The sequence below is a fragment of the Hyperolius riggenbachi genome, chromosome 6, assembly GCF_040937935.1.
Source record: "Hyperolius riggenbachi isolate aHypRig1 chromosome 6, aHypRig1.pri, whole genome shotgun sequence".
NCBI lineage: Eukaryota > Metazoa > Chordata > Amphibia > Anura > Hyperoliidae > Hyperolius > Hyperolius riggenbachi.
Window position 1 is genome coordinate 221,210,250 of NC_090651.1, and position 24,352 is coordinate 221,234,601.

A 24,352-nucleotide genomic window follows, 5' to 3' on the forward strand; every position below is an offset into this window, starting at 1 on the left:
AAACAGAATGCTATATAGTGTGGCTGAGCGAGCGGTGTACCACTATTCCAAGCAGACACAGAACAGTGAACAGAATGCTATATAGTGTGGCTGAGCGAGCGGTGTACCACTATTCCCAGCAGACACAGAGTGGCAGTAAACAGAATGCTATATAGTGTGGCTGAGCGAGGTACACAGAGTGGCAGTAAACAGAATGCTATATAGTGTGGCTGAGCAAGCGGTGTACTACTATTCCCAGCAGACACAGAGTGGCAGTAAACAGAATGCTATATAGTGTGGCTGAGCGAGGTACACAGAGTGGCAGTAAACAGAATGCTATATAGTGTGGCTGAGCAAGCGGTGTACTACTGTTCCCAGCAGTGACACAATGACAGGGGGGACCCTGGCTAGCGTGGCTGGAGCGCGAACTACCCTGCCTGCCTACCCAAAGCTAAACCCACAGACAAATGGCGGAGATATGACGTGGTTCGGGTATTTATTTACCCGAACCACGTGACCGTTCGGCCAATCAGAGCGCGTTCGGGTCCGAACCACGTGACCCGTTCGGCCAATCACAGCGCTAGCCGAACGTTCGGGGAACGTTCGGCCATGCGCTCTTAGTTCGGCCATATGGCCGAACGGTTTGGCCGAGCACCGTCAGGTGTTCGGCCGAACTCGAACATCCCCCGAACAGGGTGATGTTCTGCAGAACCCGAACAGTGGCGAACACTGTTCGCCCAACACTAGTGTGCACCCAGCCTGAAAAAAATACATAGTTCCATCTAGTTCAACCAGAAAATAAGGTACAACACCAGCCTGCACCCTCACATATCTGAGCTGATTCAGAGGAAGTTAAAAAACCCTTACTGGTCTTAAACCAATTTCCCCTAAAAGGAATACAAATTCCTTCCGACTCCTGATGGCAGTCAGGAAGTCAGTATAAAATAAAGAAAGCATCACAGGAAAGGAATAACATTACAGAAATACAGAAACCAGGAGGAGAACAGCGTATATATGTGGATCCCTAGTCCTTAGAATCAACAGAACTCAACTCTACAAAAACTTACAAAACATCAAGAAAGTGCTAAAAAGATTAGTCTGTCACCACATAAGATTTAATTTAATAAAAAAATGTTGTAATAATGGGTTGAATAGTACTGGGATCAGAAGACAAGTTTCTGTCCCAGTATTAACACATTTAAAACAGCACTGCAGAAAAAAAACCTTGCAAATATCTTACAAATAAAAAGCAAAAAAAGTAAATAAAAGTGTCCTCAGAAAAATATATACAGTATAAGTCTACAAATTCAATCAAAAACACTTCAACAGTGGTTCGCTATTGTTCAGAGACATTATCTATCCCTTGATCTTTAAAAAAATTTGTTCAACAGCACTTCACCATCTAAACCCTGCTCACAACCCATAACCAAAAGGTCCCCTAAGGGAATAAACTCACTCTCTAAATTTGGTCAAATCTCACGTGCGGGATCTTGAGACATCCTCAGCCAAGTGGCAATCAGCTCCCCTGATCGTGGGACACAGCATTAATCGTATACCCCCAATGCAAATCAATTGCATCATGGCACAGTGATGTTTTAAAACCTTTAAAATGTATTCATAGATTGCACTCACATGGTTTACAAAGTATAATCAGCATGGAGTTTGACGGGCTCTGCCCCATGTGCCTACCGGTAAAGGTACCTGTCATTCAGCGAGTTCTCTCACAACAAACGCACACCATTTCCACATGCAATTCCTAGCACCTCATCTTCCCCGGGGGCGGAGCCTTGAATAAGACATGGTTTAACCACTTGCCGACCGCACGCTTATACCGTGCGTCGGCAAAGTGGCAGCTGCAGGACCAGCGACGCAGTACTGCGTCGCCAGCTGCAGGCTGATTAATCAGGATTAATCAGGAAGCAGCCGCTCGCGCGAGCGGCTGCTTCCTGTCAATTCACGGCGGGGGGCTCCGTGAATAGCCTGCGGGCCGCCGATGGCGGCTCGCAGGCTAAATGTAAACACAAGCGTAAATAATCTGCTTTGTTTACATTGTACGGCGCTGCTGCGCAGCAGCGCCGTAAGGCAGATCGGCGATCCCCGGCCAATCAGCGGCTGGGGATCGCCGCCATGTGACAGAGGACGTCCTGTCACTGGCTGCACAGGACGGATCACCGGGGGGAGAGGTAGGAGAGGGAGGGGGGTGAATGTCGCCGCGGAGGGGGGCTTTGAGGTGCCCCCCCGCAACTAGCCTGCACGCAGGAGCGATCAGACCCCCCCTGCACATCATCCCCATAGGGGGGGAAAAAGGGGGGCGATCTGATCGCTCTGCGTGCACCCTGATCTGTGCTGGGGGCTGCAGAGCCCACCCAGCACAGATCACAACAAACAACGCTGGTCCTTAAGGGGGGGTAAAGGGTGGGTCCTCAAGTGGTATGCCCTGATATGTGACCATGAGACCATCTAAACCTGGGGTTGTATGTACAGGCAGAGTTTTTACAACATTTGCCAGTTATTTGGGTGTTCACAATTTCTAAGTATTCCTGCTTAAAGTGAACCTTAAGCCTGTTAAAAAAAATGAGATGAACTCACCTGGGGCTTCCCTCAGCCCCCTGCAGCCGATCGGTGCCCTCGCAGCTCCACTCCTGGCCGCAATAGCAGCATAGGGGGCGATATACAGGCTGGGAACGCGAACAATCACTCACGTTCCCATGCCTGTCGGCCGGTGACGGCGAAACCGGAAGTCGTCGCCGGCGGGTCCAGAGGCATCGGAGCGGAGCTGCGAGGGCACCAATCGGCTGCAGGGGGCTGAGGGAAGCCCCAGGTGAGTTCATCTCATTTTTTTTTGACTTAAGGTTATCTTTAAGGGTTGGAAGGTTACATTAAGACCTGATTACATTTTTTAAAATCAAAATTGGGGTGTTTCCTTTTATCCAAACGAGAATATAATTCCCTATAGAAAGTTTGAAGCGCATTGGCAAAATATGTTAGGAGTAAGATACATTTTACCAGTTGAGTCTTTAATTTTATCTTAACAAGTTTACAGGACTCTTTAAAGTTTTTACCAGTACTGTAGTATATGTGGTTTATGCAAGTTCTCATAGAATCTCTGGCAAGGCCAAAACAGTGATTTAACTGTATGAGAATGCAAGTCTTTTACTGGATTTCTCAGGTTAAGCAGAAGTTATAGTAGGTTACCTGTGGGGTGGTGGAAGTAATCGTTTTCTGCCTTATGAATTTTAAGAGCTATTTCTTTCCTCTATACCTACCATGCTTCTTTTTCTTATAGTTTGATTCCATGGCAATGTATTGACCTCTAAAGTATGCCTTGTGCCTCTCAAAGGGTTGACAAATTACCAATAGAAAGAAAAAAAATTAAATTATGTAGACAGCAAAGCAGATTTAGTGTCCTCATTCTGCAGGTGGTATTCATTTCAACACCAATGATATTGTCTCAATTTGATTGTGTCAGGCCAAGATTCAAAGAGAGAAGGGCATGATCAGACCAGGAGAAGTTCTTTTTGTCAGCTGCTCACTAGCATCTTAATACAGAGATGGATAAAAAAATGGTCACGTTTAGTGTGGGTTTTGTGCACTGAAGAATAAAAAGTATATTTCTTATAAGTGGGGTTTGCAATTCTTATTGTGTCAAAGAGAGGGCATGCTCTAATAAATGTACTATAAGCTTCAGATAGTTTAACTGTGTGGGATTCTCAGGCCTAACAAGGGAGGCTCTGTAGATATGTACGTATCATATTAAAGGAACGTATCATATTAAAGTTGCCTCCTAGAATTAAAGTCAGACAGTCCATGTCTTTCCAGAAACTCATTTGATAGGGGCATAAACATAAGCTTAAACAAATTTAACATGTTCCAGATTGAATTTCAAAAGGCTAAAGTATTCTTTGGGATCCAATTTACAGTCCAAGACTTTATTTTTGAATACTTTTGAATTCAAATTTCTGCACTTGCTTCACCGGTAACATGTGTACCATACAGTATGCTGGGAGGAATAGTGGTTTCACCCTAGAGAGGGAAGATGAATGATGAGATCAAACTTGTTGTGCTCCTCCACACTGTCCATTCAACAGGTTGGAGCAGGAGCTTTGTCTCTCAGCTACAGAGAGGAGAAAATATTGGTCACAGAATTGATTCTGCTAGCTAGTCTGTGTTGCTAGGCTATAGCACAGCTTGCTGCTGGATAGAATTAAACATCTTTTGGAAGACACAACATTTTCCATGTATTGTATATTCTTTGTGTGTGCCTGGACGTCAGCTTGGTTTAAAATAATAATTGGAATATTTTAGAATTTGAGAGCTGATACTGTCAGGCCATCTATGCATATTAAACACCCCAAGGACTACAGACTAAAAAACAAAAACATGTTAAAGAATAGATCGTGATAGCTTAAGGCAAAGCACACCAATGGGAGAGGCACATATCTCTAATGCTCCACAATTAATGTCATAGGAAAATGTCACCTGTACACACCCTCAGTGCGTAAGACTGATTGCATTCCTCTGGGCCAAAATGCTATATATGCAGTTAGACACTGAGCTACCATCACATTCTACCTGTGTCCAGTTAAGGTGAAAGAACCTGACTGTCAACTAAGTAACAGCAGTTGGGTGAACAGCCTCAGGTTCTCAGAAGATCTTGGACTTTAGGACTACATACTTTTCAGTAAGTATGAGCTGTCTAGTATAATCCATTGTCAAAGTTCTAAGTCTCTCGTCTCCTGGTATAAACTGTGATTCTCCTCTACATGGACATCTAAGTTGATTACAATTGTTGCTGTACGATTTAGACATACATTTTATATATATATATATATATATATATATATATATATATATATATATATATATATATATATATATATTTGCATTGTTTGTTGAGATGGTTAACCCTGCAGAACGAAATGTATGGTATAAGTCGTTTGACATTAACATTCTCTGTTACACCCGATATAGACGAATAAGCATGTGAATGTTTGCAATACAAAGTCTGGTGCTTCTCGAACTTGAAAATAGTAAACTGATGGGTCTCCTTCACCACAGTAAATTAACTGTGATTTGTAATAGATACTTGAAACATAAGCCTTAGAAGAAGCAGCTTTTGGAACTCAAGGTCTTTTATTTCATGGGGCTTATTTATGGTTTGGCCTGTAATGAGCTATTCCAGCACCCCTGAACTGCAGCCGTAGTGATGATTCATTCCGTGTCTGGGACTCTGGGTTTTATATGCAGAACTTAGTTACATATTCTTATCTAGAAAAAAAGCATACCGTATGTCCATTAAAATCACAAACAATCTTGATAATAGTGATAGATATAATATCTAGATTTCTTGCTTTTACTAGGTTGCCACTTGACCATGAAGCTCATCTTAGTTCTATCCATTGCACTTTGCACTCTCATATCAGGTAAGAAATATTCCTCCCTTGTAAGAATGGAAAGAAAGTTTCGGAAATATGGAGACAAAGCGAAATTTGTAAAACCCGTCCATACTTTTATCAGTGTTTACAAATTAAACCGCATGTATGGAAAAACAAGTCTGTAGAACAGAAGACCCCACTTTTTTTCTCTTTTATGTTTAAGGCTTAAGGAAGGACCACAGAGCGTAATTATTTTTCGGGGGGGGGGGGGGGAGCAGGAAAAAGGAAGAAGGAGAATGACAAAAGCAGAGAAATTGGGAGAACAGAGAGAGTAGTGATAGGGTGAAAGATTTGGGAGAAAGGGAGCTGTGGAAATGTGTACATATGTGTGGGGGTTGGTAGGGGGATGGGGTTCAGAGCTGATGGTGATGAACAGTATAGGAGAAAATGAGGATGGATTGGTGATTTGGAGTGTGACAATCTGACATTTACATTTTTTTTTTGTGGCAAGTTCTACAGTGCATTGCTAAATCATCAATGCCAATGATAGTAAAATAGACTAATTCATTCATTTTGATAATATGGTGCTGTGGAGCACAATGAATAAAGTTATGAGTATTGGTATAATACCTCAGTGGTGTTTTTATGTCAGGCCTTTCTTGTAGACCTGCACTTTCTCATTAGTGGAAAACACAAGAACACAAAAAAAAAATGTTTCAAATTTTTAAATACACTGTAGATGGATAACTGACTGTGTTTTGCTGTTTCTCAGTGTCCGCAGTTTGTACCCCAGACTGTGCTGGTGATGAGCACTGTGACGCTACATCTTCCACCTGCCTGTGTAATACAACTGCAAGCTCACCAGGTACTGTATGAATGTTATAATAGACATATTGGGGGAAGAGGTTCCTCTTAAAATCAAATGCAAGATTATTACAGACCTCAGTGATTTTCTCCATGTTATGACCCTGATTTACTAAGGGTTAAGAGCAGATACGTAATACAACAGATCTGGACTGGTTTTATTACACATTGTCTACTATCATATAGCATAAGCTTGCAACACTTGCCTGGGTCACGTTAGTACATAGTGAGGATTACTGAAAGTTTAGGAAATTAGTGTTTATGCTACTGCAGTATTATGCGCACTCCAACAAGTTTGGTTCAAAATACCCTGCATTTTGATGACCCAAACACAGAGATTTAAAACTGATGGGTTGAAGATTGCAATAATTTTTATAAGCCGGCCCACTCTGTTAAATGATGTGATCATTTCTGCTATTGTCTGTTGCAGAAATCCCCAAATGCGCACACTTTTCTGGACAGCAGATTGCATTGCAATTCCTTTGATAAATGACATACCTCTGCTCTGCTGAAGAAGCAGTGGATCCTGCAATGAGTACAACAAATGTATCAAAAAGAATATGTTTGGGCTGCGGAATAGTGTGGACCAAGCTTTATTGACATTTGTTGTAGCAAATCCAGGACGACCTTGGTTTATTACAAAGCGATGCCTATGTACCCAGGAGATATTGCATAACTGCTATTTCAATAATTGCCTTAACAAAAATGATCATAGGATCAGCTCATGGGAAGTCAGTTCACTAACTTCATTCATCAGACCACTGGAATGAGTGCTGATTGACATGAATAAGTTTTTTTGTTTTTTTAATTGAAATGTTTAAGGGAATGTTTAAAAAACATGTATACACAATGATGAAGTGCTGCTAACAAATACATCCATTTTCATTTTTTACATGCACTGCAGCATCACATTCTTTAGTGCCTCCCCAGCCTGCCAGGGTGCCTCCCGCAGCTTAAAGCTAATGTGAACCTACAAAAAAATATCAACCAGATACTTACCTAAGGAGAGGGAAGGCTTTGGGTCCCATAGAGCCTTCCCGCTCCTCCCACAGAACCCTCGTTCCAGCGATGACTCCACCATTTGGATCCCCCGCCAAGGGAGGCTTCAGAAGTCTTTGGGAGTGTTTCTGAAGATATTTGACTCTGTACTGCACATGCATGAGCGTGCGAGAGAGCGAGCTAGCACAGGCGTAATATAGAGCCACCCATTTTCAGGAGCACTTGGGCTCCCCAAGACTGCTGAAGCCTCTTTTGGTGGCAGAGAACAGTATTTGACCAATTGGTCGAATACTGCTACCAGGGGAGCCAGTGCTGGAATCAGGGCCAGGCCGAGGCAGAGACAAGAGAGGCTCCAGCCTCAGGGCGCAGTGTAGGAGGGGGCGCACAACTCACTCAGTTATTGTGTTTGAAGCAGAGAGAAATAAGAAAAGGGGATACATGACAGTGACTGCAAGCCAGATAACTAGTGATTAAGGCCTCGTTCACATCATTTAGCGCAGATGGCTGTGCGATCGGAACGCAACGCGTCCAATCGCACGCCATCTGCGCTCCTATGCGCTGCGCTGCAGATCCCATTCATTACAATGAATGGGATCTGCGCTGCGATTCACAAAAATGCGTGCAGTACGCGATAGCGCAATCGCGCTGCCACGCAGCGCATATGATGGGAACGGTAGAAGGGCTGTCTATGCCCTTCTACCGTTCTTGCGTGTCGCACACTATACGCGCTGCCAAAATGCGCACGGCAGCGTGTATAGTCTGAACGAGCCCTTAGGTGTTGGGGGACACGGGGGCGCCTCTTAGTCTAATAGCAATCAGTGTGTGACGGCTGGGGTGGGAGGGATGGAGGGGCGCACTTTGGTGTCTCAGCCTTGGGTGCTGGAGGACCTTGTCCCAGCTCTGGCTGGAATGCAGGGACTGTGAGAGAGGTGGGACCCAGAGCCTTCCCTCGCCTTAGGTAAGTATCTGGTTGATTTTTTTTTGTAGGTTCACATTAGCTTTAAGGCAGTAGTGCAGGGGGCACTTGATATGATCTGGACACAGGAACGGCTCTACTCTTTAGCCTGGTATAGCCGGCTGCCACAGCCCTGCCCCGAGTTGTCATACACAAGGTAACTCATTCATGGCAGCTAAAAGGTTGCTGTAGTGGCGGGTACTTCACAATCCCCGCCATTTATAAAGGAGTACATGCTATAGAACCTGTTAATAAGTACCATTCTAGCGCTTCACCACGCTATACAAAAAAAATAAAAGTTGTAGTTGAAATTCAACTCTTTCTCAGACTAAATTTTTTGAGAGGGATCTGCAAGACTTGTTGCTCTTCTGTAATTATGCAGTCTGCTTTCTCTCCAGTCCCCAGTCACTCTGGTCTGTGATTGCACTTGGATTTTATAAAACCGCAGCATGCACTTTGTCTCATTGTCTTTTAAATGCTGAATGCATTTTCTTTTGTTTTTGTCTTGTCAGGGGTCAATCCATCTCCAACAGTAAATTGTAGTGGAGGAGTATTAAGTATCTATGTTCCAAAATGCTGGCTGGAAAATAATGGTTATAACTCATCCAATGTCCACCTGCAAAGTTCTGCTTGTACACCTGCAAAGGAAGTTGTGAATAATTTAGCAGAGCTGAGTTTCCATGTACCGCTGACAAGCGCAAGCTGCAACAACACAGCATATGTAAGTTCAGAAAGTCACTAGTTTAAATGATGTGACCACAAATGGGTAACATTACCTGCATTTCAGTGCATGGACATTTCTCTATATCATATGCTCTTCTTCCCAATGCAAACAAGAGTATATCCTATATAATAAAAGCCCTGGAATGGACTGCGTCTGTGTGAGACTGTGAATGGACTGCGTCCGTGTGAGACAGTGAATGCGCAAACGCGGCCTGTAGCCAAGTGTGCGGGGCGGATGTGGGCGTCCGCGTTTAGGCATTCATCGGCACACGTGTCTAGAGAAAAATGCTTGGGCGGTAGAGTACAATGGAAGTCATTCAAGCTCTCGTTTTTGAAACAGGCTTAAATGACTAACCTCATATAAAAGAGCATATCTAAATTCTGTAAAAAGATGCACACAAATTACAAATCACAACTGTATGATCTCAATAGAGGTCAGAAAACTGCAGCCCCCTCCCTAATCGTAGCTCTCATCCACTAACATTAGTTTGGCACTATTTATTAGCTAGTGTTAATATATAAGAGCCACACAAGTAAAAGTCGAGGTGCAATCCTAGCTCCTGCATGAGATACAGAATCCCGAACGGGCCTACATCATACATCCCCTACAGTATGGAAAATGTCAGCATGGGGCAGTAAGAGTTAAGGTGAAGGGCAGTGCTGAACTAGTTGGTTCTAGTTTGTTTTTTATTTTGGACTTTAGTAGGGTTTTAACTGTTTCAGAACTGCATGCCAGGCCCAGGCTTTAGGCAACATAAAGCTTGTAAAGCTGGCAATACAATATACAAGTTTGTTTTTTAAAACGTGTTTAGTGTATGGCTACCTTGTCCCATGTTAAAAACACTACACCAGAAAGTCTTGCTATACTGCCCTGTTATAGTGCTCTTTATTTGTACTGCCCCAATATGTTGACCTTTGTTATTTTTCACCCTACTTCATTGTCCTTTTGAAGGGTAGCCAGTGGCCCCCTGCTTGTCCTGCCTTTCCCTCAGCCCTGAGTATAGTGTATGGAGGAACATGCTGAGAGGGTTAGATGTCTCACCTGTCCTAAAATTCTGAGCTGGTCTCTCATCACAAATTGCATCTTCTCGTGGCCCCTGAGTTTGCCATATCTAACATATGGCATATGGCATGTAGCAGGCACAGACACAGCTTGAGTGTGAAGGAAGCATAGACACTCAACTCTCAGTTTGGATGGGAGATCAGTGCAAGCCTAGGACTTCAGTACAGGAAAGACATACAATACTTTATTTTCCTGTACTTTAACATGCTACACTCTGCAATAGATGGTCAGCATGGTGGACACATGATTTATCTAACCCCATGGCCACGATCAATGGGTGGCTTGTGGGTGGCAATCAAAATGTTGCCAACCCCTAAGGTAAATTAATAAAATATAAAGCCATTTGAAAACAACGCATACAAATTTGCCACACAAGCCATTTGAAGAAGTCAAAAATGTACCTAAAGTAACAAAAAAAAAAAAAACACAGGGAAGATTATCGGAAATGTTTTGAGGACCTTTGCATATTGATAACTGTTTAGTCGGGTATAGTGTCATATTTCATCTGATTGAAACACATATTAAAATATTCTATCTTTAACCACTTCAGCCTTCAGTCGTTTTCACTTTATGCATCCGAGCAATGTTCACCTCCCATTCATTAGCCTATAACTTTATCACTACTTATCAGAATGAACTGATCTATATCTTGTTTTTTCCACCACCAATTAGGCTTTCTTTGGGTGGTACATTTTGCTAAGAGCCACTTTACTGTAAATGCATTTTAACAGGAAGAATAAGAGAAAAACGGAAAAAAAATCATTATTTCTCAGTTTTCAGCCATTATAGTTTTAAAATAATACATGCCTCCATAATTAAAACTCACGTATTGTATTTGCCCATATGTCCCGGTTATTACACCATTAAATTATGTCCCTATAACAATGTATGGCAACAATATTTTATTTGGAAATAAAGGTGCATTTTTTTCCGTTTTGCATCGATCACTATTTACAAGTTTAAAATAAAAAAAGTATAGAAATATTTCATCTTTACATTGATATTTAAAAAGTTTAGACTAAATATTTAGGTAAATATTTACATGTTTTTTTTTTAATATTGTAATGTTTTTTTTTAATATTAAACATTTTATTTGGGTATTTTTTGGGAGGGTGGGATGTAAACAGAACTTTTATAATTTAATTGTGTGTTAAGGTTTTTTTTTTTACTTTTAGTTGTAGTTTTACTTTTTGGCCACAAGATGGCGGCCATGAGTTTGTTTACATGACGTCACTCTAAGCGTAACATACGCTTAGAGGGACATATGGGGGACGCAACAGCCAGAAAAAGCGGAGCTTCTGAGAGAAGCTGTCGCTTTTTCTGCGGGGGAGAGGAATCAGTGATCGGGCACCATCGCCCGATTCACTGATTCGATTGAACGATCCGCAGCCGAGAGCGTGTGTGCACACGCGCGATCGGCCGCGGGAGCGCGCGGACGCGCACATGGCCTCCTGGGCGTAGCTAGTACGTCCAGGAGGCCAAAGTAGTTAAAATTCATCATTAAAAAAATTATAAGCAATTGGACAGGACAGCATCTAGGTGGAACAATACACTACTACTCATTTTATTGACTATCTCATTCTCTTTCTCCACAGATAAATGGAACACACGTCATCTACAGTAATAATTTGTACATCTTTGCCAAGAAATCTTTAATTCAAACACGACAGGATGTAGTCGCAAATGTTTCCTGTGCCTACCCACTGACTGCAAACGTTACTCTCAATGTCACATTGCATCCAATTGTCAGGTAATCCTTGTTACTGAAAATTCTCTGACCGTACAAACAATTTTTATAAGTATCCTGCCAAAACTGTCTTTGAGGTTTTAGACAGGGCAACATAAAAGGTTAGATATTTTGAGGACATCATCCCTGTAGGAGATAGGTACCCTTCTCCCTCTGACACCCAGGCCTCTGCTGGTTGCTAAACTTCCTGTTTCCCTTCTCCAATTCCTATGAACAATATACTTCTTTCTGGTCATAGTGTGTATTGGATACGTTACCAATAACTCCCTCACCTGATTCCCTAATACATAACTATAAAAGTTATGTATCCTGTTCTCTAGTCACTAATTTCCTAGGGCCCATTCACACTGGAGATCACCATTTTTTCGCAGTTAACATGTATTTTTGACTGTACATTTTCGTGATTTTTGAGCGATTGGGATTAGCGCTTTTTTTAACATTGCAATCGCGATTGCTCAAAAATCATGAAAAAGTTGTGCATGCACCCCGTTTGCGTTTACTGTGAATTGCCGGCCATCGCGGCCGTGAGATCACTGCCATATACTTTACATTGCACATTACGCTTTTAAAGGTGCTAACGGTCACTGGCAATTTGGCGATTATTTCCGGTAAATAGCCACTAATCGCCCCAGCGTGAATGGGTACATGAATGGGTACTTAGAGCTGGGAATTTCAGCATGCCAGTATCTGTGCTTCTGTAACAAAATTTATGTTGTAGTAGAAAGATACATTTTCAGTTTACTTGCTCTTAGTTCTAATAGTCAGACTAAAAAACAAGCATATAAAAAAATATCAATCTTTGAAATGCAAACAGACAAAAAAAAAAAAAAAAAAAAAAGCAGACAGGACAGCATAGGTGAGTTTAGGTGTAAAAAGTTATAGTGCAGGGTAAGGTCAATGCTGGAAGTAGAAACAGTGCAGATTTATTGTAGGATTTGTATCAGCTGTAACTAAGAAATGTTTTTTTGTTTAAAGGTTATTATGCTGGTGTTGTGTATCTTTTAGAACAGAGAGGATGTTCTGAGTTCAGGTCCACTTCATAGTGTGTCTTCAGGCTTCTCTGTCTCAAGTGTGCATTTTAACATTAGATTATGAAATTATGAAATGTGGGTTCAGCAGTTTTTTAAGAAAAGTGCAATTTCACTATAAGCTTACTTATCATAAACTGGGTAGTTGTGTTGATTGAGATGCCCATGCAAATAAATCTAATATTTGTCTAGTTGATCTATATTGAGGACGAGGAGAGAGTTGTTATGCTTGAGGTGTATCCACACATTTATCTGTAGTAATGCACAAAAAGTAAGATTTATGTAGGTGGGCCTAGACCACCATCCTGAGGATGAGAATGGATTGGCCCATATCTTACTAAGTTTTCTCCTGAGTTTTCTCCAAAGAGATATTGTCATAGCTTACCAATATAATAACCTAAAAGCTCCCATGAAGCAAGAAATTACTCAAAATAAGTTTCATACTACTTCTTTACCTACTTCCTAGTACCATTTGCAATTGCTAAGTGCTGAAAAGTAATTTTTTTAGGTATAATAATATTATCTCCAGGCAGAAAAGTGAATTGGATAAGGGCCATTGTTGTCTATTGCTTCCAAGGACTAGATAGTATTTAATACTAAGGCAAATTAGTACTATCCAAGTTCTGCATTTTGTCTGTAAATATATGCTTATATTACCTACTTTTGCATGTTTATTTTTCAGTACCGTACCAATAACTGTCCCTGGATCAAACGCTCAGGTTCCACTGACTATGGCAGGCTTCACTGGTAGTACATTCTCCACCCCAATCACAGAGACCACAGAACTGTTTATAGATAGTACTATATACGTGTCAGTGACTGCAGGAGGCCTGGATGCCAGTGTTTTTAAAGTCAAAGTGACAGACATTTATGCCACTCCTGGAGATGTCAACACCCCACAATATTATCTGCTTAAGGATGGGTAAGTTTACAGAATTCTGATGTATACATGATGATAAGTTCTTCATCTACTCTGGGTACAGCACTGAGATGTATACACTTACCATGGCTTATCTGTACACAGCTATTTATTTCTGCTTTCATACATAGCAATCTATGGTAAAACAGGCATTCTTAGTTATTGCCCACATATAGGGTGACCTGAGTCAGTTATCCCTTCCCTGTTAAGAACCTGTACTACAGCCTCTTCCTAAATGCTGAGCTATAGAGTGAATCTTGCCATATCCCAAACATTAAAGGGGCATTATGGCGAAAAATCATGTTTTATAGTCACTGTACTATGCATAGTTGTTTGTAGAGCATAGTAGTTTACATGTAGTGAGGTACAGGGTTTTTTTTTTTACACTGACATCATCATGGTATACTTTTATAGTCACGTCGGCAGAAGTACCTTTCCGACGCGACTCAGCCTAATCCATGTAGTTGTAGGAGGCATCTTTCACTGTTGCTGTAACTGCCGTTACATTTTTCCCCTCTCTGCAGCGCTGGAAGGTTTGTTCCAAATTTCAACTGCACCATCGTGCAGTTACACTGATCCCCCAGGCGCCGTAAAGAGCAGCAGATTATCTGCTGTGCGGGGAGTGAAACGCACCCTCCCTCTTCGGTGAGACGCAACTGCCCTGTGAGGAGGACTGTGGAGGAACGCAGCATCACTGATGACGCTGCCCGGCAAGGACCCCTGCAGCGAAGCTGGCATTGAAACGGACACCTAATGTTGTCCGTTTCTATGGCTACCAGGCTTCACAGAGCATTCACACCACATTCTGATATGACCCTGGCAGGGGTTGCAAACATTTGCCGATTCATATCAGTTTTTTTTTTTATTCCATCCAGGCTTGGATGATCACTTGTGTTCTTCAGCATTCTACACTTATTTGTCATTTCCTATCTCATTGGCTGCTGTCACTGAGAAAAGCAGAGGAATGAACGCCTGATATGAGGGAAAAATTCTTCCACGCATGCACCACTTACACAAAAGGTGGTAAATCACATTGTTACCGGTAATAAGGACTGGAAATCGGGGTGGTCAATGAGATGCAAACAATTCCAAGTTGATGCAGGATTATGCATGCAAATGTATGCAGCTTGAAAATGGGCCAATCAAATTCCGCCAAGTGGCAATTTGATTGGTCAAATTTCAAGCTACATAAATTTACGTGCAAAATTTGCATAATTCTGTATCAACTTTTTCATCTCATTGACCATCTCCAGCTGCTAGGGCGAGGGCACACTAGAGCGATTTTGGGCACGTTTTTGAAGCTCTGACAATCGCGGGTACTTTGCTAGTGTAAGCCTGGTGTTGAGCCTACTAGAAAGCTTGCGATTTTTGAAATCGCAGGACATGCAGAATTTACATATACATAGTATATACATAGTATATTCATAGTGTATGAGTTAACTTAATCACACCAGTCCTAAAGCTGTGTTTCTCTCAAAGTTATAATGTGATAGTTTAATGCTTCACCATTGCTCAGGCCAGCATTTGGGTCATGACAAGTGTAACAATTTCCTGTGTACTTCAGCTAGATTTGTCTTGAGATAATAGATGTCTCAATTAAACTGCTGCTCTGGAGTGAAACACAGCCCATTATTCCTGGGCAAATAGTACATGAGTAGCGTTGTCTAACACACCGTGCAGAATGCAGATTGACAGGTGACTGCTTTCCTCCTCCAGTTGCCCAGTCACCACCGGTGATGCTGCCGGCCTTCTCCATGTGGTCAGTAATGGAGTTGATGCTGAGTCTCGGTTTGAAGTACAAGTCTTCCAGATTGCTGGTTCTCCAACGGTTAATCTCTACGCACAAGCCGTACTCTGCACAAGTAACTGTACTGTGGTAAGACTTACTATACACACATCATTTCTCTGATTTCCTTATCTGAAAGTGTTGTGTAGCAGCCAGTCAAAACAGACAACCAACTACAAACCATGCAGAGCAGGATTGTCCAAAAGGCAACCTAGCCAGGTGCCTGGGGATTTGTGGGTGTCAAGGGGCCCACCAGTCACTTTCTTTGATCCTTCTACTCCCTTAGCAAAAGGACCAGAATGATGATTAAAAACTACCACCTTGCCGAGGGCCCCATTTCATTTTAATCTACCCCCCCCCCCTTCCCCAGTGCAAAACTCATGTCTCTCCACCCTAAGTTCTACCAACCATCCTCCACCTCCTACAGTGAGAACCCTAACAGCCCCCTGGCAAAAGCTGTCCGTTTACAACATTATAATGGTCAGTAAACTACCCCCACCCTCAATAGCGAAGTGCAGCCAGTATAGCAATACGTAACACAATCCCCCAGCAAGTGTGTTCAGCATCTCCATAGCAAGTGTGCCAGTATAACACCTTCCCACCCCTATCCCCACACTCAACAGGTGTCACTACCCAAACCACATCTCCCCCAGACACCTCCTATGCACAGATGCATAGTAGCTCAGCGGAGCACACATACCTGCTCCAGCACTGGGCACTCATGTCTCCACTACTCTTCACAGCAGCCCCTCAGTCTGCAGCAACATTTCCCTGCAAGGCTCACATGAAATGCATTGGGTACTGGAGGAATGCAGCACAACAGATGGCTGTGTTCAAGAAGAGAAGAGATGAGAGGACCCAGTATTGGGGACGCTATTAGGTGACAAATGTATGGAGCCTGTACGGACCTGCTAACAGCTGACACAGGAAAGACTTTATCTTAGAGAGGGGCACATAAATATGCGTGGAGATGGACGCAGGGTGAGCCAAATGACATTCAAATTCCCGGCAGCATTAAATACTATTCCCCCTTCAAGTTATAGTAAATTGGAGAGAGAAGTAATTTGGGGTACGAAGATCACCGGAACACCAAATTACCCTTACGCGCCCTGCGCACTATAACATTACATCTAAAGCGGCGCCACCTGCTTTGCATAAATAGGGCAACCAATCTGGGGGACAGCCGTGTGTCAGCCGTACAGCGCTGCAGGAGATCGCAGCGCTGTACATAGGTAAACAAAGGGGAATTACTTCCCCTTTCGGCAGAAAACAGCTTGCTAGCTGCGATCGTGGCTAGCAGGCTAATCACGGAGACCCGCTCCGTGAAACTGCAGGCAACGATCGTGCATGCGCACACGCATTCCCTGCCAAACTGCAGCTCCAGGACTTGATGCCAATTGGCGTTAGGCGGTCCTGGGGCTGCCGCCGCGGTCACGCCCATTGGCGTGAGATGGTCTTCAAGTAGTTAAAAGGCAAAGGATCAGCAGGACAGACAGGTAAAGTACATTGTTAAAAAGGAAATCAATAGGTCAGCCTCCCACCTCAGGTTCCCTTTAACGTGTACCTGAACTCAGAACTTCCTCTCTGCTCTAAAAGATATGCAACAGCATAATAATCTTGAAAGAAAAACATTTCTTTGTTATAGCTGATACAAATCCTACAATAAATCTGCACTGTTTCTAATTCCTGCTTTCAAGGAAGCAGACCTATCCTGTGCTTTCAAATGAGCTTATCTGCCATGGCAATTAGGTGACACAGGGAATAGATCAAATTACGACTTGTGATTAGACACAAATGAGTGGGAATTAGACAAGCTAAACTCTCTAAATACATACAGGGTAGTGGTGAGCCGAAATGTTCGTAATTTCGCGTTTCCTCAATTATGGATGCGAATTTTGCTGCTACGACACAAATTCGTAATTGGCATACAAACCGTAATTTGAAAATTCCGTAAGCGAATTTTCGGTTTCAGCGCAAATTTGCATTTAAAGTGAAATTTCGTAATTTTGTGTTTTCTATAGAAACAAAGTTATTTTAATTACGAAAATTGACATAATTTAATTTCTAATAGAAATTATGCCCATTTAGGTAATGCCTAATTTCAGGAAAGTCATTGATTGCAATTACTGATTGCAATTACTGATAATGCAAAGGTCCCTGCATGTGCTGTCACTTTAAATGCAACAGGAGGCTCTGTCTGCAGCCACTTCTAAGGCCTGGAACCCACTACAAAACTCTATCGCTAATCGCAATTGCTAGCGTTCTTAATGAGAGGTTTGTAAGCAATTTCATGAGCGATTGCTGGTGATTTTGGTAGCATTTTTAAAAAGTGTCAGCTTTTTGTCAGCAATTGTGTAGCGATTAGGGTTTTTAATTCTGATTGGTCCTTTCAATTAATTTTAGTTTTACAGTATGCAGTAATTTAAAAACGCTAGCAAAATTGCTCTGTGTAGGTTCTGATGAGCGATTACGTCAGCGTTTATATACTTTTCATTGCAGAAACGCTAATCGCTAAAAATGCTGCATGTCCTGGGTTTGCGATTTTGGTAATCGCAATCGCTCCATTGGACTTTGGCCCATCCATTGACATTAGCTGAGCATTTAGGGATATCGATAGCGTTTTTGAATCGCTCTCTAAACGCTCACAAAATCACTCTAGTGGGTTTGGGCCCTAAGACAGGTGCACTTAGTGGTCATGCATGCTAAAACACTTGGTTTTGGGCCTTGCAATATTTGATAATGCAAAGGTCCCTGCATTGTGCTGTCGCTTTAAATGTATCAGGAGGCTCTGGACTGGAACACAATTTCGAGAACAGATGAATTTCCGTGTTAAACAAGAAATTCTGATTTGTTTGTGTTACGAAAATGATCGTAATTATGAAAAATGATTGTAATTACGAAATTCCCCATAAATGCGAAATTCCACGTAATTTTGTGAAATTCACAAAATTTCAATTACGGCCTTAATTGTAATTTCGCAAATTACGTGGAATTTCACGCAATCGTAATTAGGTCATTATGCTCATCACTAATATAGGGTGCATTTTTCTATGTTTTCCTTCTGTCCTGTGGAAGAGTTCAGGTCCACTACAAGTTAGATAAAACACAGGGAGCTTCCTGGGTTGTTGTCTGGGCAGTCTGTATTTCATACCCAACACTTAAGACAAGCCCAGTGGTCTGTAAACTGGAATGGAAAAGAAAATTTCAAATACATTTAAATGAGAAAAGCATTTGTTCATCCATCCCATGCATTCACCTTGTGACCTTGTTGCTCTTTGGTTACAGGATTGCACTGGTAGAGCTGCAAGAGACTCGTCCAGTGATGGCCCATCGGCTACAGTCGACCTCCGTCTAGCAGCACTAGCATGTAAGTAATTTTATATCCTACCTGTAAAAGTGTTTGTAAAAGAGTATGCAATGCATATGGTACTACGGTTTATATCTATTGCTTTAGTAGATCATTGTAAGAAAGAACATTTTGGAGCATATTAAGGGGCCGTTTCCGATTCAGCCTTTCCTGGTGTCCTATAGCAGTGTGGGAACATCTGTGGTGTTCCTGCAAAGCTGGGAGATGGGAGCTTGGGGCAAATCACTGACAGCTGTACCCAGATAGGAGCTGAATAACTAGAGGTGGCCATACACTTATAGATTTGCAGCAGATTCGACCATCAGATAGATTTCTGTCAGATGCCCGTCAAGTCGAATCTGAAAGGAATTGATCTGATGTGTGCCACACACTAGAAACAGATTTCATTCTGAAATCTATTGGAAATCTATTGAAAATCAATGTAAAGGGGCTCAAACACTGGTCGATTTCAGCCATCAATCGATCAATCAATTCTATAGAATCGATCAGAAATCGATTCTTTTAAATCAGCCAATCGATCGATTTGATTTCGATTTCGATAAACTTCAATCGATTTGATCTATCTGACAGGATGGAAAATCCTGGCAGCAGATCGATGGCCCGTAGAGTTGCATTGGATTCAACGGTGTAATAATGCATTTAGATCGATTTTCAATAGATTTCGAATAGCTTTCATTCTGAAATCTATTGGAAATCTGTTCCTATTGTGTGGCACACATCAGATAGATTACTGTCAGATTCGACTTGATAAGCATCTGACAGAAATCTATCTGATGGTCGAATCTGCTGCAAATCTATAAGTGTATGGCCACCTTTAGATCTAATGCAACTCTATAGGCCATCGATCTGCTGCCAGCAGCAGATTGACCTAGATTTTCCATCCTGTCAGATAGATCAAATCGATCGATTGGGTGATTTGAAAGAATTGATTTCTGATCGATCGATTCTATAGAATCGATCGATCAATCAATGGCTGAAATTGACCAGTGTATGAACCCCTTAAGAGCTGTCTATTTAAAGCCATCTCTGGGAACTTGAGCCTTTCAATTAAAGTCCAAATAAAGATGCAGATCTAAGAATATCAAGTTCCATAGCAATCAGAGCATTCAGATGCCGCTATTTTTTGTTTAAAATTAGACTTTTGCTACTAGAAATCTTGTCTTGGTTTACACAAGAGACGCAAATGCTCACTACCAGCCAGCCAGCAATCTGCCATTTTATATTGGTCCACAGACAGCCTTTGGCTTGGTTTACACTGGGGCAAATATAGCAATGTGCATTACGATTCACTGCATACGGTAAAGCATTCTGTTAATGAAAAGTAAGCTTCACTGCAACAGCAAACATGCACATTGTCCATTACCGTGCAGCATGCCTTGCATTATGCTAATGGATCAGTCGCACCATGCTATGTTGCATCACATTAGCAATGAGATTATATTGTTTGACACAATGCACCACAACACCCCAGTGTGAATGTAGCCTTTAAAGTGTACCTGAGATCACAAATATTATTATTATTATTATTATTTATTGTATTTATAAAGCGCCAACATATTACGCAGCGCTGCACAATAGATAAATGGGTTAACATACAGGTAGAACATACGGAAACTCACAACAAAACAAGAAACTCACAACAAAACAAGATATCAAACAAAACAAAATATCCTTGCATGTATAATTACCTGGTGCTTCTCCCAGCCACATGAGATCCCTCTCCAGCCACTCCGTTCGTCTTATTGCCGCTGGTAATCAGTCATGTGCTTCTGCGCATGTAAGGCCTGGCCGTGCATACCCCCATCATGCTCCTGCAGGAGTACGGCAGGGGCACGAGGCCGGATTACCAGCAGCAGATAACCGCCAGCGATAAGAAGATAACAGTGTGGTCGGCGAGGGAGCCCACGGACCTCTTGGGGCTGGAGGGAGCCCCAGGTAATTATAAATACATGGATATTCGTGATCTCAGGTTTCCTTTAAGTATAGATCACATAATGTGAAGCACTGAATCCAGAGTATCCGATTTCAGGCACTGTGGTTAGGCTGCTGCTGGTACCTGGCTGGATTACATCATTGGCTTCAATTCATAAAGAATGCAGAAAACAGATGATTCTACTGAGCATTTAGTAAAATGTCAATTCATAAAGGCTGTTACCGCATGGCAAGCTGAAATTACAGAGCCGTGAGGTAAATTACCAACTTGTGTGGTAATTCCTCAACACATGTCAGTAAATGTCTATTAATAAAAATTAGAACATGTGGTAAAGCCCAGTTCAAAAACCAACTTCAGCATCCAAAAGCCCATGACTGACAGAAGCAGAGAGCCAGGAGGAAGAGCCCCACCTCCTGCTACTCTCTGTCTATTTGCTCTGACGTTCTTGGGAGGGACAAGCTTCTCTACCCCCCAGGCCGTAGAGGAGAGCGCCAGCACAAAATAGATTTCCCCTGCAGGCTGCAGCCGTTTAACCCTTTAGGTTCCAGTTTTGAAGATGCGGAGGAGCAAGTGGGGGATTCATCTAAACGTGGCCTGTCTTATGTTTCTTGGAAGTTCATCTAAACTTTGCCCATTAAATAAAATGTTAATAAAGACTAATAGACAGATTCAGAGGGTTCCTGGGGATGCCTTTTACTATTGTAATGCCATCACTGCACAGAAGTGGAAAAGAAGCATGTAACAATACAGAGACCTTCTCCGCAGCAGTTCTACTGTTACCGAACAGGTCTTTGTGAATTGAAACCATGATTTTCAGTGAATTACCAAACTTCTACTGCACCTGTGAAAAATCTTTATAAATAGCCAAAAAAAAGCCTAAAATACAGAGGGCCATATGCAATTCACTTTTTCACCTGACTTTTCTCCCAGGAGATAATTTTTCATCTTCGAGTATAATGACTTTTCAGTACTTTTCAACGAAAAAAGTACCAAAAAGTAGGTGAAAAGGTACTATCAAAATTATTTTGAGTATTTTCTTGCTTTCTGGTAGCTTAAAAGGCATTTTATTGACAAGTTTAAAAATATCACCTAGGAGAAAACTCAGGTGAAAAAGTGAATTGCATATAGCCCTGAATGCGGTATTTTACCGACCTGATTTTTTTTTTTACTGGAACAGCCCTTTATGATTTGAAGCCATTTTCACTGTTCAAGCTGTAAGAGGGAAGGAAGGCACAGGCTGAATCAGCCTGAGAATGTTGTTGGAGTAAAGGGCCAAGTGTGAATATTAATCAAGTGGCAGAATAGAGTATACCATCAACATATTTAATCTTTAAAATCCATTGTATGCTTCAGACTGATAAATATGTTTTGTTTGGTTTACAGATGACTACCCTATTTCTTCTAGCAGTAAGTATCATCTTATGTATATATACTCAGGTGTAAATATTCCTATGTTGAGAGTTATTAACCATATTCTACCTTATCTGAGTCTTGCACAAAAGTTACCGAATACTCCTAACTGAATGCATGTGTGTTGCCTACTTAATGGCTTGGCACCCATCCTGCCCGCTCAGTATTTTCTGGTGCAAATTTGTTTGTGAAGAAGTTGGATGATGCCACTTAATGGCACCTCTTAACTTTACCAAAGGTAAAATACACTTTAAGAGTCCCCTAAGCATGAAATCAGGGCGGGCGCTGCCATGAAGGCAAAGTGGAAATTGCACCAGGGCAGATAACGTTAGGAAAGGTTATGATTGCAGTCTGGATGTATACCTGCCTGAAATCCTAGTGGGGAGATTTCTGCTCTCCTCCTTTTTATCAGTGATGGGAAGTGAGGGAATTTCTTCCAATCAGAACATACCCAATAGGAAATACATTTTTTGTAGAATCACTGTACTGTCTCCTAGGATTATTAGCACAGTTTAATAACCCATCAAAACTTAGAAATGGTTGTTCGGGTCATTTTGAGCTAAGCAGAGGAATTCATTAATGTGCAAATCTCAGCTCAACCTGGTAGAGAGAGTTGTAAATTGTGAATCAATAGAGCTTAGACTGTATTACTACTACTTGTTGCAGCTATTTAACAGCAGCTACTAATATCCATACCTCACAATTTTCTGATGTAAGAAAGATGGTCATTTCAAGTACCGCACCTTCTACACCTCTACTCTACTCACACCCCTGCCACCCCCTAGTCATGCATGCCATAAAAAGTTCATAAACAGAAAACATAGGTTTATAATTTAAACCCCACTGGTCTTTTCTATCATAATAGATTGTCCTTCATATTAATATTTGAAAATAATAAATATATCAATTAATGTAATGTGAATAAAGTGTATTCAATTAAACAACTTTTTTCAGTTGAACATACGTCTTGGGTGATAGGTGATAGCACAACATCATCAGTACAATTACAGATATTCTGCTATAGTGGATAATAGAATATATGTACAATTACTGATATCCTATTACCCATGTTTCCCTGTGGCCTTTTAATAATGTATGTGAAGAAAGAGAGACTGACCTTCTTTGTAAAAAAGGGACAGTTAGGAGCTATGTAATATCCAGTGCAGTTGCTTACAACTATGGCATAAGAGAGCAACTAGCTGCTCTCACTTTAGTGTGCCATATCCTTAACAACTGTGTTGGATAACATTAGTAGCAGGGACGTACCAACAACCCGAGCAAAACTGTCAGGGGTCCCCAGACCTCCAGCCTAGCCAATTAAACATACTTCCAACCCCACTCTTCAATATCAATCGCATCTAGTTATTACTGAATGCCGGCAAATTCCAATGATAAGCACCTAATACCAACAGGCAGCTGAGCTTTGTTAGTTTTTGAGTAATAGTTGCAGACTGCAGGACGCTAGAATGGTAACATGGTGTATTTGTTATCACAGGTGCCGTTTCCTGGATGCTGAGCACCCTGATCATGTCCTGGGGATTTGTGAAGCTGTTGTAATCACCCAAAACTACAAACAACCTGGATATCAGGACTCCTTTTAATGATGCCAGCATTAAAGTTCTCATCCAAGTACACAGACGGAAGCTATAAGAAGGGCTCTTACAGCTTAGTATTTTTTCTGCTTATCATATACAAAAGCAGGGGTAATGCTACATTTTGAAGGAATCACTTTCTGATGCTGAAGTTTGCATCTTGTTCATTTTGCACCTTGTATAATAATGCTCTCCTAATAGTAAAACTTTTTGTTTTTGCTGCCGTTGTGCTTACTGTTCTGTCTGATCTATTTATTTTACATGGAATGTGGATGTGTTGTATCGCTTAGCATATTTTATACCTCTCACATATTTAATAAACTTTGCAATGATGTAATACTGTTTTGCATCCTTTAATATTTTCCAATACTGTATATAATGACATAATTATTCATGTAAGGTAATCTTTCTGTGTAAGTTATCTTGCATCCGACTGTCAGGCTTATATGTTCTCTTCCTGCACTGCTTGGCACATGACTGCAGAATGCCGGTAACTATTTGTTCAGGCGAAATACAATGAATCAATATAGTAACACACAAATAACAAAAAAAGATGACCCAAGGCGCAACTGGGGTGAATAGTGCCATGAAAAGCCAAACATATATGCAAAA

General features: G+C 41.6%; 2 protein-coding genes across 2 annotated transcripts; both read left to right on the forward strand.

Annotated features, from left to right (window-relative positions):
- Positions 1-4,566: 4,566 nt before the first annotated feature.
- LOC137522127 (pancreatic secretory granule membrane major glycoprotein GP2-like) lies at positions 4,567-11,712 on the forward strand. Its single transcript, XM_068242157.1, has 5 exons — positions 4,567-4,660; positions 5,340-5,402; positions 6,127-6,219; positions 8,685-8,893; positions 11,554-11,712. The coding sequence occupies exons 2-5, from the start codon at positions 5,354-5,356 to the stop codon at positions 11,710-11,712; spliced, it is 510 nt and encodes a 169-aa protein (XP_068098258.1). The 5' UTR covers positions 4,567-4,660; positions 5,340-5,353.
- Positions 11,713-13,420: 1,708 nt separating this feature from the next.
- Positions 13,421-23,969, forward strand: LOC137522652 (pancreatic secretory granule membrane major glycoprotein GP2-like). Its single transcript, XM_068242724.1, has 5 exons — positions 13,421-13,655; positions 15,369-15,528; positions 18,724-18,805; positions 22,122-22,145; positions 23,644-23,969. The coding sequence occupies exons 1-5, from the start codon at positions 13,465-13,467 to the stop codon at positions 23,703-23,705; spliced, it is 519 nt and encodes a 172-aa protein (XP_068098825.1). The 5' UTR covers positions 13,421-13,464; the 3' UTR covers positions 23,706-23,969.
- Positions 23,970-24,352: the final 383 nt, after the last annotated feature.